This window comes from Ctenopharyngodon idella, chromosome 23, assembly GCF_019924925.1.
Source record: "Ctenopharyngodon idella isolate HZGC_01 chromosome 23, HZGC01, whole genome shotgun sequence".
NCBI classification, from domain to species: domain Eukaryota; kingdom Metazoa; phylum Chordata; class Actinopteri; order Cypriniformes; family Xenocyprididae; genus Ctenopharyngodon; species Ctenopharyngodon idella.
The window spans coordinates 23,777,187-23,798,089 of NC_067242.1; the positions used below are offsets into that span (position 1 = coordinate 23,777,187).

General features: G+C 37.8%; 1 protein-coding gene across 6 annotated transcripts in view; it reads left to right on the plus strand.

Annotated features, from left to right (window-relative positions):
* Positions 1 to 20,903, plus strand: part of ofcc1 (orofacial cleft 1 candidate 1) — a 116,014-nt gene that overhangs the window by 59,937 nt on the left and 35,174 nt on the right. For all 6 annotated transcript variants that reach the window (XM_051881840.1, XM_051881839.1, XM_051881843.1 and 3 more), the window contains 3 exons: positions 11,528 to 11,764; positions 13,729 to 13,981; positions 15,736 to 15,899. In XM_051881840.1, coding sequence (XP_051737800.1) covers positions 11,528 to 11,764; positions 13,729 to 13,981; positions 15,736 to 15,899 — 654 coding nt within the window. The remainder of the gene's footprint in view (positions 1 to 11,527; positions 11,765 to 13,728; positions 13,982 to 15,735; positions 15,900 to 20,903) is intronic.

The window sequence follows — 20,903 nt, forward strand, 5'->3', positions numbered from 1 at the left end:
ATCTGCAATTAGAAGAACTTTTGAGTGTTTTTTGACCCACTTAAGTAGGACTTATATGTAAACTACTTTTTTTTTTTTTTTTTTTAAGTGTACTTCAGTCTTTCCCTGCCAGCGAAAAGTTGCCAGCTAGCATCAGCATTTTTGATCATTTTCACTAAAACTTTCATGGCCCCAGAATGTTTACTGTACAGTAAATTATATATACAATACAATACATCAAAAGAAAAAACAGAGCCTCTGCATATATATATATATATATATATTCTAGCTTCATGCATTCATTTTCATTAAAAAAAACAACAACATTTTGAACAAAAAGCTGAGAAAATTGCATTTTTGTCAAAGACTACGTCCAGATCGGATTCAACGAACGATGATCGAAACATAGATGGAGTAAATCGCTTCCATTGACACCCCCCAGAGCTTCATCCTGTGTTAACGTTTCATTCGGTAAAGTTATTCAGTTTTGATTTGTATGCTATATAATGTTTGATGATCATGTTATTTTACATGTGCATAAGCAATGCTTTTATTGCTTGTTTCTGCATCTTGTGTTTTGATCCGGAGATTCTGTACTTTTTCAGAAGATGCGTAATAGCGCTCCCTACCATATAACAGTGAAAACATGGATTGCCAAAAAAATTCCTTCAATGGCGGGGGAGCGGAAATTTCCATCAGTAGCGGGGAAAAAGTTAATTGCCTTAAGAAACTGTCATGAACGTGTACTCTCTTTACCTACACTTTAGTTGCCTTTTATTTAACTAATATTATCTGCAAGTGCAGTTGTATACTTTTTATGTTTGAAGTACACTACATTCAATTCATTTAAGTGCACTTCTTTTTTACTAGGGTTCTTTTAAATAGCCAGTAACATGATTTTCTATGGCTAGTTGGTTGCAGGTGGTAAAGATTACGCAAGTACAATAGGTTGCAAATGGCATTTGCAGTGGCATTGACTTTAAAGAACATTTCACTTTAACTCAGTGTTGTATCACAAATATCAACCCTAAGTCAGTTTTTGTTATGTATGCTAATTGTAGATTTTAGTAATTAACTTACGGCTGTTCATTGTGAGCGCCGAGGTAGCCATGTATAAGAAGAGCATGCCTGAAGTTTCACATCCCACGTTCCTCCATCTTCGAGTCACAGGTCAATCAATTCTGATGTAATACTGTGGGTAGTTTTGTCTGGAGGTGTGTAGAGTCACCTCAGGGGCTGATGGGCCCTTTCCTGTGCTGAGAGGCTCCTGGGAACCATCAAAACTCCACACGCACACACGCTAGACTTCCATGGCCAGGTTTGTATAGATGGCCTCTGACTTCACAGAAATCAGAACTGTCAAATCTGACGAGCTGTTGGCCTGAGAGCGGCTGACCGGTCATGGTATGGTGGGCGGCTGAATCATGGTGTGTTTGTGTTGTGTATTTTCCCATAGTGCACTTCATAGCATGAGGTGTCCAACTGAATAGAAGGCCATGGACAGAATAGTCAATGTTATGTTTTTATGGACTTTCAACAGCATGTTCAGAAAGTCTCAAGAGATTGCTGCACTAATAAATAACTGGACAACTCAGATTAATATATAATTGTTTTCCTTAAAATTGTATTCAAAAATAAACATGTATCTGAGGCATGTTTCCACGATAGAGCCTTGAAAAAGAGAGAAGTTTTCGTGTATATGTATTTAGTACCAACATAAACATGCAGTACAATTTTAAAGTAGTATTTCTTGCCTGTGTAAATAAATTAATATGTCTGGCTCTATGAAGCAGTTAGCTGACAGCAGATTTTATCACAGTTTGAATTACCCATGATGCAAAGTGTGATGGAGCTGTCACTTGTCACAGGCCAGTTTAGGTGGTGCAGTCTTTTAGTTTCTCATGCTTAGTTTTGTGTCTGTTTTTTTGCTGGGTTTGTAGAATTAAACATTTTCTCTTGAATGACTATAATGATTGACTAATGTGGATTTGACAAGTTTCTCTTAGCTGATGGTTGATTTTTATCTATGATTAGACTTAGGATTACGCTGTAACAAGAAGGCCAAGGATTTGTTTTTCCAGTGAAATGGCAGATAACCACAGGTGTTCATCACAACACCTATGAACATGTTTCGGTAAAGTTCCACAATCACAAAGTGTCACAATACTCCCCCCATCCCTCCCCCCACCCCCAATTAATACACTTACAATACTTTTACCCCCTTAATTTTGAGTTGTGTGTATATTGTTTTATCATTTCAAGTCTAATAAACATTAAAAAATAGCATGAAATGTGTGCCTGTGCTATTAAAATAAAAGGCACTTGTTTAATGTTTTCTATTGCATTGACATTCAGACATTTTTAGTGTGACCTAAGCATCCAAATACGTTTTGTGGCCACTATATGTGAAAAAATGTTGGTGCTGAAATTGTTTAATGTTTGCTGATGTTCTTGTGGGCCGCAGTGGGTTTGGATTTTGTAGTATGGAGCAGGATTTGCAGCGACAGCAGTCTGTACAGATTTATTCAGTGAATAGTGGGTCAAAACCTGCAGCTTTTTTTTTTTTTTTTTTTTTTTTGTGGCATTCTGATGTCCCTCTGAATGTCCTTCCTGTCCTGTCTTGTGCATCTGTGTTGAGGCTTCTGTTAGGTGACTGCTCTCATGTGCAAGGGCACATGGTTCTGTTTGAAAAAGAGATCATGTATTTGCGGTGTGCTGGGTTTAGGTCTCATTGAGTGGCTTTAGTTAACAGGTTAGCATGACATGTTGAAATAAATCAAAACTAATGAATAAATGCCTGCATTGTATAAACACTATGTGACTGGATAAAATAAAGAAATGTAGTACATTTTTGTAGGGTGGTGAATTTAAGATGTCACCATAACTAAAGCAACATGGCAACTACCAGCACCAGGGGACATTTTTGTGTTCATTTTTTTATTATTATTCATATTTGTTTTTTTTTTTTTTTTTTTTTTTTTTTTTTTTTACATTTTCCTTCATAAATATATAATCTAATAACTAAATTTATATGCCATCTTTTAATATTAAGAAACATTTGCTTGGTTCAAAAGTAACTATACAATTAAAAGTACCATTAAGAAGATCATAATATCAAATTTAATAAAATAAGTTACAATTATCTGTGATTGGTAGCAGAGTTGTCAGCTTTGTTTTGTTCAATGTGAGCCGCACTCTCACAACAAAGTGTAAATACGATGTAAATAGGAGATTCATTGTACAATATAAGGGTTAGTTAAACATCTTCAGAAACACAAATTAAAGTCACGTTTCCACCACAGGAACTTTCGCCAGGAACTTGGGACTTTGGAGTGGTACTCGGTATGTTTTAAACACAGGAACCAGGGTCTAAATGAAGTTCTGGGTAAAAAGTACACCCTCAGAAAGTACCTGCTCGATAGGTAGTACTTTTCCAAAGTTCTGAAACTTTTGGGGGTGGGACATGGGTGCTGAACATGCTGATTGGTTGACTCCATGCAGCATTTTATTTCAACCACCATTTTTAAAAGTCTGTTGCGGTGCGTGCAGTAAGAGTTGTTTGCTATTTGAATCAACAAATACGACCGATGGACTGATGGAGGTTCAGGCTTTATTAAGCTTATATGCGGAAGATGAAATCCAGCTGGAACTGGAAAGTTTTGCGCAGTCCTACGTCATCGGACTTCTTCACGGTATTTTACACTAGTGCATTTTCGTTTTAAAACGCATACGCTTTGCTACGGTTACGCTTGTCGTTTACACTGCAGCGGCGTTTTTGAACCTCACAAACGGAGACTTTAGAAAACGCTGCAGAGCCCGTTTTAGTTTGAAAACGCTGGGGTTGCGTTTCAGTATAAATGGACTAAAACTGAGACTTTTCCAAACGATGGCGTGGCTGCCCATGTTCGCTCTGCGTATCCTTGATGACCGTGTTAACAATAACATGGAGACTGAACTGCAATCTTTGCTGGCTTTGTTGTAATTTTTAGCAGCCATTGTGCAGTTAAAGGGGACGTTCACACATCGCGTCTTCTGCGCACGCAAGTTTGTTATTTCAAATGTAGGTGCGTCGTAATTGAAGCGACGTGGTCGCGACGCGCTTGTGGTGCACCGTGCTAGTTTTTTTCCAGGCGCGCCTATGCCACGGTGAGATAAAAACATCTCAACTTTTCAGAATGCCGCAGGCGCACCGCAGGTCATGTGACAAGAACCAACTGATCAGCTTCGGCCTTTCCGTAACAACATCGAAAGCTCAGTTGAACAGCTGATCATAGCTGTACAGGGTGGGGATTTTTTTCTCATCTCCATAAATATATCTAGTAGTAAAGCTATTGTAAGGGCTAGAAATCAATTAGTCCTTTGCTGATACTTCCTCGTCTTCGTGGAGAGCGCAGTTCATGGTTGCATAGCAACGACAGATGCCACGGGAGCGCAAGCGCTTGTGGAAAGGAGAAAGCGGCGCGGCTGCGCTTTCCACACGTTTTTAGACGCGATATGTGAATGGCCCCGAACTCCAAGAGTTATTTTATTTATTTATTTATTTATTTTTATCCCCCATAGAAAGCAGCGTAATTACCGTTATTCAAGGTCCAGAAAAGTAGTAAAGACATTGTTAAAATAGTCAACGTGACTACAGTGATTCAACCTTAATGTTATGAAGCCATGATAATACTTTTTGTGCGCAAAATCAACAAAAATAACAGATTTATTAAAAAATTTCTTGTGTACCCTGTCAGTCTCCTACGCAGTGCAGGCTTCTGTGTTTACATCTGAACGCTGGCTCAGTATTGGCCGATGAATACAATGAATCACATGGACTATTTTAACGATGTCTTTAATACCTTTCTGGACCTTGAATGACGGTAATTACGTTGCTTTCTATAGGGGGATTAAAATCCTCTTGGATTTCATCAAAAACATCTTAATTTGTGTTCTGAAGATGAAAGGCCTTACGGTTTTGGAACAACACGAGGGTGAGTACTTAATGACAGACATTTTTGGGTGAACTAACCCTTTAAGCTTTTTTTACAGCTTTTTTTGTTTTGTTTTTTGTAACAGGAGTATTTGTGCTACTGCAGAATTCGGTGAGCTTGTGCTTTAGAGATTGACAGCCTTAATGATTAAATAAAGGGAGGGCTCTTTTCCTGCAAGTGTATGGATTGTCAACTGTATTTAAATGTCTTCAGAAACTGTGGTAATTGACAGTGATAACCAACAGATGAGACAAAATTGGACAACATTTTTTAAAGTACTTAATTCAACAGTTTTTACTCTGGTACCGAAATTGGTAACGATAACCACAGAACTTTCCTGGTATTGGTCGTAACTACTAAAATACTGTGACAACCCTAGTTAGTAGGGTATACAGTTTTGTGTAAATTTTGTAGCAGTATGTAAAAATTGTCATGTAAACATTTGGTTATGTAAAAACAAGTTATAATGCTGTTTTAAGGCAAAGTATTTTGTTCCAAACCTGCAAGATTTCTTTTTCTTTCTTTCATTTTGTGTATAATTATGGTGTATTTGTAACTATAATTAACTAAAAGTTTAAATGCTTGCCTGCTTTTTGTTAGGATAATCCGAATACATAAACTGTACATCATTTCTTGGTTACAGTGTTTATTTTACCTTAGGTGTGGTTTATGGCCTAGTTGCATGCAAAATAGATTTCAGTTTAAAGAACTGGCAGAAGATTTGCAGATTCTGGGCATGCTTTAGTTTGTTTATTTGCCTATTTCAGTTATGTGGATATTCAAGATCACATTAATTGATGACTCATTTCCTGCTAAAATCCACCAATGCTGCGCTGGGAAGCATTGAACTTGTGCTATGAAAGTAAGAAAGTTTATGCCCAGGTTTTGCTGAATAACCTGCTCATAATCACTCTCAGAGGATCCCAGGTGCATTCATAGACTTCATGTTTCCACTGTGTTTATTAGACTCAGTGGGTCTGGGCATTACCATGTGAGATTCCCTGCCGACAGACGCAACCAGCCTATAAACGCGCACATGTTGCGCTGGCTTGAACTCGGCTTCCTCACGTACACGGGGTGTGGAAGAGTGTTTGGACGTAAGAGCCAGAACACCGGCAGAACACACATACTCCATGTTTCTGTTTTTATAGAGACTCAAGCGCTTTTCTCATATGTTGGAACTTCACTGCATTAAAAAAGGAGCAGTTAGCTATTAGTCAAACGAGATCCGCTAATTAAGTGGAACACATTTTTTTCTGCTTTCGATTAGGTTAAAGTACCCCAGCTCCCATCTCCTCTCTGCTCTCAGCTGCAAATAATTCTGATAATTTGGCAGTGGCAAAATTCCTATTCTAATTATGAGCCGTATTCTAATTCTGTGGCAGTAATTCTCTTTTACTACACCCCGAATCTCCTCTTGTTGCCTTTTTCTCAATGAAACACGTTTATGTGCATCTCACCCTGCCAGAAACAGGGAAATGGGCTTTCTTATAAAAGATCGAGATGTGAAGATAATTATGGAAAAACAAGGCAAGATATAAATCTACATTGTATTGTAAAATATTTGTGGAAAACAGGATGCAAGTGGCCAAAGAGAATGATATCCAAATTGCGCTGAAATGATCTGTGGCTTTGTGGGAAAAGATACTGTTGGTTTAAACAGCATCTGGGGACTGTTGGTTTAAACAGAACAATGATTATTGATTATTAGGCTATTTATTATGTGCTGGGGGCATTTTAAGATTTAAATTTGATTACATCACATCCCATTGTTGGCACACTAAAGCATCAAGTTACCGTGAATCTAATTGATGTTGCTGAGGCCTGGACTGATGTGACAAAATTCAAAAGTTACATGTAGTTCATTATGAAAACGTGTAGCCACAGATTTTGCTGCGCATATTGAGATGAAGTTTGAATGTTCTTACATGTCTGTATTTCTCTTCTCTGTGATAACTCTTAACATTCAGAATAAAAGCCCTGCTGTCTCTCTTCGCTTACGCATTGCTTTAGATCAGCTGACATCAAAGCTGCGCTTCTCACTGCTGACTGTAAAGTGAACGTTATCCGCTTGGGATCAGTTGTGTAAAACTCAACCTTGTGTAAAGGATTATTAATATATACACTTTGTCTATACCACATCTTAATTCTATGCTATCAATCACCATGCACAGATTTTTTTCAACCTATCACACATACAGACAAAAGCACTTACACACTCCACTGACTTTAAGTTCAGCCGGGGTAAAATATAGTCTCTCTCTCGGGCTGGATCACTGTGTTCATATTAATGTTTTAATTAGAACACAGAAACATCAGACTCATACAAAGCAGTTTTAGGATGGATCTCTAAACATGCGTCAAATGAAAAGAATCAAAGGTCTCTGTGATGTCATGCTAGCAGGTTTATTGATTGAAGGTTATATTAGAAAAGGGGTTTAACAAAATAATAATATGTAAATAATAAAAATGTACAGAATTTGACATTAATATTAAATAAACAAATATGCTGGAGAAGGTTAATCAGTAGAATGATTCTACTGAGATCTGTGGAGATCTCTGTGTAGTAATGTAGGCACACATTGTGCAAGCTCATTGGAAATATGTGACTCTGCCTACATTTCTCCAAAATCTGAAATGCATTGCTCTGGGTAGCTTTGCTGTGCTTTTCAGGTGACATGTCTACAAGAGGCGCTATAAGCAATTTATTTATTTATTTTTTCTCCATTACCTGTACCTGTGGGTTACATTTTACATTTTCACATATTGTGTTGCTTGTAGCATGTTTCACTGCACTTTTTTTAGAGTGAAATGTCCAGTGACTTGTGCTAAATAGCATGTTCAGTTTCCTCTGAAACAACATTTTATTACATTGGTTGTTGGATGAATCACAGCAGTTTGTAAATGAAATGTCCAGTGTGACGCTAAAATTAACCTACCCACTACACAAAACCCTAAACTAAACCTAATTGATAGAATTAACAAAAGAAAATTTGTGGTAGCAATGCATTTGCTGAGTGTTGTGACTTGCGTTTTGCAGGACTCATAGCCGAGTGTTTTGCATTGCGAGTGCAGTGCTGTATCAGGTAAACTACCAAGCAAGTTTATTACGTCAAAAATGCCACACATATGGCACTGATTATGTGATGAAAATGTCAACATGTATTAGTTTACAAATCATGCACTATGCTAATGTTAGGGTTATGTTCTATTTTAGTGCTATCATTTTGGTTTTTGGCTTAGTCCTATGTTCCTGGTTCCTGTATTTATTTAACATCTTCCTTAGTTTCCTATTGTGTGTCTGTTTGTTACAATAGCAACCTATTGTGTCCCTCTGCCCCTTGTAAATTCACTCATTTTGTCTGTGTATATATAGTCCCTGTTCAGCTCAGTTCCCTGTCCGTTCTTACATCTATTAGTAAGTCTGCTGGTATTGGTATTGGTATTAGGTATTGGTATTGGTTTGCTGTTTTCTTTAGATTGTGTTCTCCTACGTGTATTAGTTTTGTTTCACTTTTGCAAATAAATAAGTTTGCTGCTACTAGATCCTGCCTCTATGCTTCCTTGCTCCTACTGCAACAAACCACAAGACCAGAGCCAAAGCCCGCCAAGGACCCTCCGCGGATGGAGAAGTTCACCCTCGGAGCTAGAGCCTGAAGCCACATTCCGGGCTCCCTTGTTCCTCTGGCTTCACCTTGGTCAGTCATCACCCTGGTTGCACCATGGACTTCCAGGCCTTCGGCTCCAGCAGGCCCCCCCTTCCTTCCTGCTCAACTGTTGTCCTTTCTCCCACTGGCTCCACCCCAGTCTGACGAGCCCCCGTCTCTACCTCAGCCCCGCAAACCTGTGGCTCTGCCATGGCCCTCCAGGCCAACGGTGTCAGCCTGGGTCTTTGTCTCCTCAGCTCTGCCTGGGTCTCCACCCTTCCTGGCTCCACCTCACTCCATCGGATTCCTAGCTCTGCCCTGGCTCCTTCCTCCATCGGTTCCGCTGTGAGTCTGCCTTTTCATTGCTTGGGTCTGGGTCACTTTCTGGCTCATTTCTCCTCCTTACTCCCACTGGCTCCACCCCAGTCTGCCGAGCCCCCGTCTCCACCTCAGCCCCGCAAACCTGTAGCTCTGCCATGGCCCTCCAGGTCTCCTGAGCTCCACTTGGGTTTCCACCCTTCCCAGCTCCACTTCCACCCTTCTAGCTGACAGGTAAGTGTTTTGAGGTCATAACATAGAATTGTGCAAGAAACCACACCTCTTTATCAATGATTTGCCCCATAATCAAAATTTGTGTGAAAAGGAAAATTGTTGCCATTTTACTGCATATAGTGTTCATTTCTGCTGAAAATTGCTGTAAAATGTCTGTGTAAAATGTTTTTGCTGTTGTTTGTTTTGTTAAAATGTTTGCAGAAATGTTGGCATGCAGTCATGCATTTCTTATGATCCTGGGTTGTATCTAAATCTGCTACTTTCTAAGGGAGTATCCTAACTAAATGATACACAAGAGTGACTGATTTGAAACACTATATTCACAAATAGAGCTCCTTGTGTAAAGCGGACAAGAGACTAGACTCTTGTTCCAATAAGATTTGACAATAGCATGTTATAAAAAAACAAATAAACAAAAAACAAACTAATAGAAACATATGATATTGGGCAAAATGGTACATTTTAATTAACTTGTACATTTGTTCAATATTTGACATTAATAATATACATTAAGATATATTGCAGTGCATTTTGGCATTGGCTTATTTATGAAGGAATCATGCGATGATGCCTCATGCGGGTCAAAATGGGTTATTGTAGAAGTCAGCATAATGTTTCTGTCTTCTTTTTTAAAATAAGTTCTGCTTTCATTCTTTTACTCCCATCACCTCTGGTTTCATTTTTGACCCTCTTTAGCACTTTGGGTGACTCAAAATCTTCTCTGATGGAGGGGGTAAAAAGTGGCTCTGGCACGTTTACAAAACAATCCCTTTATAGTCCAAAACAGAAAAAGTGAAAGCAAATAACTTAATTCTGCAAATAGAAAAAGACGTCCAGCTTTTAAGTGACTCCAGATTTGAAGCAGTAACTGAAGGCACAGATAGTTCTCAGGGTTGCTGTGCTTTGCCTCACAGGCATTAGGCCATAAATCAATCCCACCTCACTGCCCATCTTCCCTGCCAACACACGTCATGACCTGCACCTACGCCACACTTCACACTACTTGTAATAATTCTGACGTTTCACTTAGTATCACTTACTTCCATATAGCACAAACATTGCAGGATGAGTTACAAGCCAAAGTGTAATTAGAGGTTTGTTCAAATCACTAACCCTGTCTGTGAACAACAGTAATAGTACAAAGTCTGAATGTAATAACACAGATGAATGTAACACATTACCTTCTTTTCTGCCTCACATTTCATGTACATGCTCTAACGTCACACTTTCTTTAAAAGAAACCTCAAGAAGTGGAGCTATAGCAATAAAAATCAGTTTTGTGGCAATAACAGATTTCACATTGCATTAGACATTCTCTCTTGAAAAGCTAGTCTGCGCAGGCGGCTAAAAATACATCTGTTCATATATCATTGATACGTTCATTAGAGAGGGGATGCAAGTCAGAATTTATTTGCCGCTGTGGCGTAATGCGGCTTGACAGGGAAGCATCCCTGACACATTGACTCTGTCTAGGGTGTTGTGGATTTACAGAAAGGTGTTTTGGTGTAGATGTAGTATTATAGATGTGATCTTTCATATCTTAGTCAGCTGTGATTGCTTGAATGTTGCATTACTGTTCAAAAGTTTGGGGACAGTATTTTTTTTTAATTTTTTTTTTTTTTTAAAGAAATTAATACTTTTTTTTAGCAAGAACACATTAAATTAAATGTTGCAGTAAAGACATTTTTAGCAAAATGTTAGAACATTTCAAATAAATGCTGTTCTTTAGAACTTTTTATTGCATCATGGTTTCAGCATTGATAATAATAAGAAATGTTTCTTGAGCAGAAAATTGGCATATTAGAATGATTTCTGATGGATCGTGTAAGACAGGGGTAATGGCTTCTGAAAATTCAGATTTGTCATCACAGGAATAAATTAGATTTTAAATGTATTAAAATAGAAAACGGTTATTTCAAAATATAGCTGTTTTTACTGTATTATTGATCAAATAAATGCAACCCAATGTTGGGTTTTCATGTTTTATGGGGACTTTCCATAGACATAATGATTTTTATACTGGGCAAACTGTATATTCTATCCCCTAACCCTTACTCATTACAGAAAACATCACTATTTAAATAACTAATAATTTAATAACTTTTTCTCCTTTTAGAAATGTATCATTACCACATCACAACAAAAAATTTGATTTAATGATATTTGGACTTGCTAGCCACAGCTGTTAACATGATCTGTATTATAATGTGATCTAAATTTTATCCCCGAAACCTAAATTTGCAATGATTTCAGTCAGACATGTTAAATGAAAATGAAACGGTTTTTGTTTTTCATACTTATTCATTCATATTCATCCACAGTGACTCTTCATATGTTCAAAGCTTAAGCTTAAAGAATCATATGTGTTGTCCCCAGATCTCACCGACACAGTTTGCACAGGTCTGCCCCTGTGTGTTGCGGGACGGCCAAGAGAACACGTCTGGCAGTGCGTCTCCTCCCGTCGCTGCTCGATTTGTCCTGCCGTCCACGTCCTCATCTGTCTCAGATCAGTTTGAGCATTTTCCTGTTCAGTGTAATGTGGTTTCCCCGTCTGTACCTGCATTACTGCAGCCAGTGGCTCTTTCTGCAGGCTCAACACATCCCCATCAACAGGTGAGACGTGCATGACCATCCGCACAGAACAATCATTCACAAACAAACAGTGTCAAACTCATCATTATTCCAAACACACAAATACATGCAGAAATATTCCAGGAGAGGATATGCTGACCTTTACAAATGTCTGCTTACAATAATTCACTGGAAACACACACTCACACAAAAAAAAAAAAAAAAAATGCATGCAGGTGATTCATGCGCTGTTGTCATATGTCGTGCGTGTACATTTATATGCATGCAAACAAACGCATACACATGCGTCTTTTACAAGGCTTGTCTGAACTTTAACAACCTCATGAGGGGAAAGTCAGTTGATTTTAACATGCGGTGGTACGGGCCTTTAAGTGTCCATTTGGAAAGAATTTATCTTCTCCTATTGTGTGGACAATGTTTCATCATAAAACCCTGTGTGATACCACAGTGTGGTTCTATTTTGCATGTGGTGTTAATTTAATTTATCATCCAGAAGTCACTCAGTGAAAATTCTTACGCACCAAGTTGTGTTGTTGCCAAACAAATCCGATCATTAAATAATGGAAAACGACTGACAGAAGATGAGAGGAATGTAAAGAAGGACAGATGAGGGAGAAACAAGTGGAAAACACAGAGCTGGGGTCATAGGCTCATGACATGTTCCACATGTCTGTCCGTTTGTCCGCTGCGAGCGTTTCTCTACAGGGCTGGTGACCACAGTAGCGGTCAGAGATCAGCTGCAAACTGACAGCACACACACACACACACACACACACACGCTCGCACGCCCCGCAGTCATTAGCGTCTCTCTCTCACTCTACCCCACGCACATTTCATTACCCCCAGCATTCTCACAAATACCACCCCCCTCCACTCCTACACACTCAAACACACTCCAAAATCAGCACACAACCTTGCAGTGCCAAATGAGTCCCACCCGTCTACACAACAACATGTGTTCTGTGGATTTTATTGCACCACAAGCATGTGGAAAAACTCTTCATTACCAACACAGGTCCTGTTGTAAACGCTGGAGTGAGTTGTGTTAGGTGGCTAGATCTGTTGATGTAATTTACAGCAAAGCATCCTAAAACAAACATGAAGTGTGCGTTTCATATTTGACAATAGAATAGAATCAGATCTGTAATTGTATCATATACAGAATATGCAGATCAAATCAAATTGAAACTTGAAAGCAATGGATTCAAGTTGAATCTCAGACTGAATAATATAACAAAACTGATTCAAGTTGAATCTCGAATTGAGCTGAATTAAATCAGCTTGAATGTGACTATAAATCTAAAGTATCATCTTAAAAATGAAAATTTATTAGAAAGACATAACCTACAGTAAGTGTTGGAAAATGCTTGTATGTAGAACAGCCGGAGTGGTGAACATGAGCAGCAGAAATGGGCCGAATAGGTGAAATGAAGAGTGGAAGAGATTCTCAGGTAACATTAGAGAGGAATTAATGAGCAGAGAGATGATGGTAGATTAGGAAAGACATGAAACTTTGTGTAAAAACACATATCAGTGTAAGTTCTTTTGCTTTATTTTGTGCTGTTGTTTGATTTTCAATTGTTTTCAACTTTCATTATTGCTATGCATGTATAAACAGTCATGTATAAAAGGTTTTACTTTACATCTTGCCTACACTGTTAAAAATAAAAGTTCTTCTTAGTTGGAAAAAGGTTTTTTAAATTATTAAACTATTCACATTTAAAAAAAAAAAAAAAAAAATCTTTTTAGAACTATTCACTGAAAGGTTTTTTGGGGAACCCAAAATGGTCTTATCTGTCACTGCTGCAAAAAAAAAAATCCCTTTAGTAACCTTTGTTTTTAAGAGTGTAACAACACCACATAACTTGGAATTGATTTAGTTTACAATTTTCGCAACCATTATATGACGTTTTTTTTTATTTATTTATTTTTTTTATTTGATTATCTTGCTAAATCAATTTCCTGTCATGTCTCTCTCTGGGCAGATTTGGGTTGGGTGTGCACACGGTGGATCTGGTCTATCAGGGTTCGCTGCTATCTACCCTGGAGGAGGTTCTGCTGGTGCTGCTGGGCCCCCTGACCTTGAATGCAGCTACGCTACTGCTGCTCCTGATCAGATGGGGCTGTCAGCTAGCGTTTGGCTCACCGCCCTCCTTCCTGTCAAAGTTTATCATGGCTGCGGCAGTGTGGACAGTGCTGGACCCTCTGGCGGTCTTCGCTGTGGATGCCGTCCTGGGGGTAAGTCACTTAAAATAACGTGGACACTTCTGGACTGTAAATAGAAGTTTCACATTATCTTAGCAAAGTCACTTTACAAATAAAACTGAATGTGAGAGCAAGGATGAGATGGACAGACTGTATAGAGAGAAGATTATTCAGGATTTTAGGTGTATGTTGTGTTGGGAATTTTGAATTGCATTTACATATGATAATACACTGTACATTCAGAAGTTTAGAAACATAAAGATCCAAACATAAGAAGAAACATTTAGAATTGTAATATATTGTCAGAATATATTGTGATATTATGAATATATAGAATAATGATGAAGAACCAATGTAGATGTGGCATCACCCAAAAAACTGGCTGTTCCAAACACTAACCCCTTAATTTCAAGTTATGGAAATATTATATACCCATCTCTTTTAATTTTTCAGGTTTTTATATATATATATATATATATATAATATAATTGTTTTCCCTTGTGAAAAGAAGTGCTTTTCAAATCTTGTATTTTTAAAAGACTGTACTTGCAGATAATATAATATAATGATAATAAACTACGTGGTAGATGGTGTAGGCCTTCTTAAAGAAAGTACACTTTCATAAAGTTGCTTTGAAACAATATGTATTGTGAAAAGTACTATACAGATTTGAATTGAATTATGTACATTCAGATTGTAAAGAAATCCTGTAAAAAAAAAAAACTTGTGTTGAACAGAAAAGTGGAAAGCTGTAAGGGCTGTGCCCAGTGCTGCTCTACAGAACATTGCCTGGATTTGTCAGAATTTGTGCCTAAGATGGGCCAACTTGAAAAATGGCAGAATTGTTCTCCCTTTGCAAATTATGTGTTTAACCCTCTGGTGCTCAATGACCATTTTTATTATTATCATTATTATTATTTCAATGAAATGAATGTACTAAATTTTAGTTTGATAATGTTTATTTAATATTTTAAATTTTTAGGGGATTTTATGGTACTAAATTATATTTATGCAGTAATGCATTTATTCACTTTTTGAGCATAGACCTGAAAATTTAATTTCCAAATTAAACTGTCATAAATCTTGAATGCTTTGGAGCAGACTTAAGTTTGGTCTCCTTTTTTAAAGACGACATTTGGCAGATTATTGCTGAACTAAAAAAGTTTGTAAAAGTGAACTTAAAGTTTTAGAATTTTACATTTTCTCTCTCTCTCTCTCTCTCTCTCTCTCTCTCTCTCTCTCTCTCTCTCTCTCTCTCTCTCTCTCTTTTTTTTTTTTTTTTTTTTTTTTTTACATTTATTGTTATGAAAAATGCACAAAAAAACTATTTTCAATTTTTTATAAAATATATTTTCCAAAAAACGTTTTACTTTAAAACTTTGAGAAAATCAAGGCGATAAATCTAAACAAGTTGTTTTCCAAATTTGAGCTTGATATCTCAAAAAATGAGCTTTCAGTAAGATTTTGTTTTTGTTGTTCCACTAGATTAAATTTGTTTCCCATTTATATTCAATGCAGTCATTTTTGACCATGAGGTGTGGCTATTTTTTTTTTTTCCTTTTTTTTTTTTCGGGATCTTTTAACCTTTTTGAATCATGTCCATGATTTATTTTGCGTGTGTGTGTTCACATAGCAAGTGCCAAAACTTTTACCAAGTTTCATACCATTACGATAAAATAAAAAAATTCTAAAATTAAAATTTGTCAGTCAGAGAGTTATATATTTACATTTTAAATTTGTGAGACAGTTGTGATTTTGTAAAATGTGTTTTGATTTTGTTTGGTCAGCGGCTGTCCTACAGTGCAGAGGAACCATTAGCGGATGCTGCCAAGCTTTACTGGCATTTCTTTCGGACGGAGCAGTCGGGTACAGCAGGCATCATCATCACACTCTTCCTGTATGGCGTCCACTGCATCCTCTCCTTCACTTTTCTTTATGTTTACTTCCTCAGGTACAGTACCTTAAAAGCAATCAAACAAAAACAAAACAAAACGTTTGTCAAGTTGTTCTGGAGTTGTCCCAGTGGATCAACTTCAAGTAAAGAATGTCTGTTTCATTTGTCACATGCCCTCATGCCACTGCCTATCGTTTTGCTTAACTGTGAGCACTCACTTTTGCAGCATCCTTGGTTCTGCAACCTTTTTTCCCAATCATTTCCTCCAAAGACATTTCAGAAAATTGTCCAATAGCAAAATCAAAATATAAAACTTGAATTAAACCAACTGGCTGTGTTAACACAACTAGCTCTGAATCTCACTGCAGGATTTTATTCATTGTAGTACTAGAAATTAAACACCAACTACATGAAATCATTTCTAGATACATTTTGGTCTAGGAATGTAACTTTCTCTAGGAGTGTAATCCAGGATGAGCCCCAAATTATATTACATTAATCCACAACCAGAGATAACATAAACAGGCAATGACACATACATTGATAATGCAAAATAGGTGGTTTAATAATAAGCAAAGTTAAGTGGGAGAGACAAAAATGCCTGATAACATGAGTGCAAGAAGTGGTCGCAAGAAGATCCTGTTCTCTGAACAGGGCATTCATTTTATAGGGGAACTCACCTGACCTTGACGAGGCGTTCTTCATTTGCCATTTTTAATTGTACAAGAGGGAGAGAGAAAACACAAGGCTGCTTGCAGTGTAGCCAAGCAACTGAGCAGAGGGATATATTATCATATACACCACACATTTACATTTAACAGAAAGCAACAAACATTGTCTTATAAATGTAATCGACTTGACATTTATTGATCTAGTTAATAGCATCTTTTCGTGTCTGTATATAGTAGAAGATGAAAAAGCTGGATGGAAGAAGGATGAGACTGTGTTTTTGTGTTTTGGCTCAAACTTTTTTTTTTTTCTTTTTTTTTTTTTTTTCCTCACATCCAAGCAATAAATGATTTATATATCCAGAAACTAAATTTCACAATAAGAACCAAAATGCATTTTTTTTTTTCTTTGCTGTTGTTCTTTGCTGTCAATTTGAGAGTTTTTGTGTGACCTTCCTGGTGGAAGTGTCAAAAGTGTCACAACACTGCAGTCCACACTATTCAGAGTCTGAGATTATGGCAGTGTATTTTTGGACAGGGAACGCCTTAGGGACATTCAGCCAATGAAGTCCTGTCCACCAGCACATAAGCATCATAAACAGGCCCTATCAAGAGCTTTCTGCTCATTACCATCATCTGACAGCCAAGTGTTGATGTAATGCAATTTGATTTAATACTCTCATGAAATTAAAGAATGAATAATCAGAGAAATGACATGAAGATGAGCTCAAATCACCTTCACAGGGTTTGTTAATATGCATGACAGACGCAATGAACATTGGGGTTTCCGATTATATTGCCAGGCACCAAATTTGTTCGTGTTTTAGCTTTACTGCCTTCTTGAAATGTCCATTTTTTTTAAAAATAATGTCCACTAAGGATCATGCATAATAAAACCAGAAACAAGCATTAAGAAAATGAATAGGCTCAATTTTAAATTCTTTTGAATTTTCATTGTTCGAATTGCTGCTACTGGGCAAGAGAATGATGCACAAAATCATATTAACAAAAATGAAAAACCTTTGATTTTAAGGCTAAATTTGGACCAAGAAGTCAAGAAATACACATGTCAGATATAGATATGGCATCGACTGTTCATGGATCACTTTTCATGTTTGAATATTTAGGTCTGTAATCACACACTGTAGCTTTAAGGTCTGGAAATAAAACAAAGGACCCAAAACTGTAACAACCTGATTTTCCACTAATCAGTGTAGAAAGGTCTTAGAGAAAGAGCTTTCATCTTGTGTCTCAATGGCTGGGCTTATATCCCACACTGGATGGACGACGTTAAGTGTCAGCCGGGATCTCTAGGATGGCAGAGTTGGCGCATGTAACGTGGGTTAAAGCTGAAGAGTGGCTGCGCTGTGTGAATGTAGGCCAGCAGTCTGATTGTGAGTAGGCTTGTGCGTTTTTATGGGTTATCTGCTTCTATTCACTGTGTGGAGAGAAGCACTGACACAGTGCCTGACCTATTTCTAAAATAACGCCTGAGGCTACACGTATAGATAGAATGAACTGTTATCCGTTTTTAATTACATTTTAGCAAGCCCTGATTCACTCCTTGCAAAGCCGGAAAGAGGCATGTTTTGCATCTTATCATTCTATTTGTTGGAAAATATATAAACACAACAAGACATTTGATGTGGGACCATTGGTGAACATTTTATTTTAAAATAAGAGGAGAATAGTGTCACAACTGAAGTGTCTGTTTTAAAGCAGTGAACAGTGAATGAACGGTTCTCCTGCTCAACATCTGGTTGGTTGAGAGGCTTTCAAGCTGACAATATCATTGGTTGGGAGGCAGATTGATGCGAGAATGTGCTAGTTCTCCCTGGGTCTTTGTATAATTCCTGATCCCTAAATTTCTTTGTGCTGAAATTTTGTCAGGAATATTTTATTATGGATAGTTTCAAGTGGTTAATGGTGGGATTTATCAGTCCTGCTCCTACCTTCCTGCGAAGTTTAGTATCTAAAACATAAACACCAAATCCTTATTTTCTTGTTTGGTGCTTTAAAGGTAGATCTTCAGGAGCAGGACTGAGCACCACTGGATTATGGAGTGTCTTGGTTTCCCATTTATAGCTTAATTTGACCTTGGAACAGTTCTTTAACTGTTAGCTAGATTAAACAACTGGATGTAGCCCACATTCTCAGGTCATCAATGGACTACTTGTACATTTGACATTAAGATTTATTCAAATCTCATTGAAAGGTTCACATGAAATGTATTTTTACATTCCAATGCCATTAAGGTCACATTGACTAAGCACAATCACCCTTATACAGATTCTATGAATTGTGTCTTTGGATGTCCCTCCTTTTGGATTGTTGTTGCCTTTTGATTCAGTCCTGATGTAGTCCCAGGTCCAGACTCACATTTTGAGCAGGTGGCTAAGAGCAGGGCTGCAAGCTATGTCCAGACAGCACATCTAGAAATGTTTGATGAATAGCAATGGACATTTTTCACTTTAATTTGCCTGGAGTCCAGATTTGGAACTAGAGTGGCAATAGAGTGTCGGAGGGAGGTTCAAGGCAGCCTTCCAGAAGCAGAAAGACTACAAAAAGCACAGAAAATGCCATTATCCTTAGAGTTTGGTTGAGGCTGTCAAACTGACCTTTTTTTTCTGCAAGCCAATGAATATGCTTTTAGAGCAAGGGTGTCCAATCCTGCTCCTGGAGGGCCACTGTCCTGCAGAGTTTAGCTCCAACCCCAATTAAACACACCTGAACCAAATAATCAAGGTCTTACTAGGCATACTAGAAACTTCCAGGTAGGGGTGTTGAGGCAAGTTAGAGCTAAACTTTACCAGACTGTAGCCCTCCAGGACCGAGTTTGGACACCCCTGTTATTGAGTGATTATAGAGTTTATAGAAGACTCTTTCAGGGAGCGACAAGGTTGGAGGCATATCTGGTTCTGGAACTGAGAAGAAGGATCCATGACCATGGGCCTCCTATCACCATCCCAGAATCACAGTGTTAGCAAAACCTTCCACAGCAACAAAATATTGCTGCAAGCATATTATTTCTATTTTTCAACTCGCCTTAGGCATCTTAAGCCAATTATTGTTTTGCATCTTTATTTCAAATACTGAAAGCATCATCACTGGTCCTACACTGTCTACAATAAAACCCTGGCATAATTTAAAATGGAAATACGATTGGATGCATATTATTTCACATATGTGTATTAAGTATGTAACAGAATATCTGTACTCTGGTAATTGTTCATTTTGTTAATGCATGAATGGGTTATCTTCATATGTAAATGCCATAGCAAAGAAGTCATCACACACTTCTTTCCCATGATAGAATAATGGATCAATATATTCCATATAAATATATATTATATTTAGAGATTTTTATCTCTACTGCTTTTCATCTTTTATACTTTGTATGGTAAATGTTTCTGGAGAGCTCATTACCCTTTGAGCAAGAAGAATCTCTTTTCTGCAGCGGAGGGTCAAGGCATTTTGAAGAGAAGCCAAGCTGTGTGTTTTCATGGCTGTTGATTCATACGCTGAGTATTGGAGATGTCTGAGGAGACTTAATATCAATAACCACGCTGTAGTGGTCATATGACTCAAGACTTTGTCACCAGACAGAGATTCAGATACCTCTATGTGCTCAGGTTCTTTAAAAAAAAAAAAACCGTTAGGATCAGTGTATGATCTGAAGAGACAACCTTCCTACAAAACCACAAGCAAACAAGCCTCCTACACTACTTGTAGAATCTAGCATACTCCCAAAGTCACTCATAGAACCTTCTCTGTGATGAGTGAGAGAGAAGGCTTTATTTGATATGCTTTAGAGTTTTTAGAGGTCCAAGACTTTTGCCTGAGTAGAATGTAGGGGAGAACAAAATACCAGAATTAGTTAACAAATGTGTCAAACCTTTTCAGTTATGCGAACCTTCTACCGTAGACTAGAGTCGCTTCTGTTCTGCCGGTTGACATTGACAGGTCAGGCCTGCTTCTCTGCCGAGCTGAAGCTCATCAGAATTTCACTGTGTTGGAAAGGTCAGATGAGCTGTTCGTCAGATGTTAACAGCCTTGACAGCAAAATGACCAGGATGTGACAAGGTGGCATAAAACCCGTTTGAACTCTGAACTTCTCTCCTGCAACTTTGCAACAAACCAAGAAATAGTTTGTTGATCATGTTAGTTTCTTAATCATTTACATGCTCCCATGTCATTCCAACCCCGTAATAGTTGCTATATTCCATCAGTGTTATTTGAGGAACAGATCGGAAATTAAGTTGATATCCACTCGGGGCTCTCAAATATCATTCACACTTGTGCTCAATTAAAAAACGGCAGGATTTACGTCAACAACAGTGAATGCCATTGGTTCTTTTATGTCTCATGACAGATTAGGATACAATACAAGGTG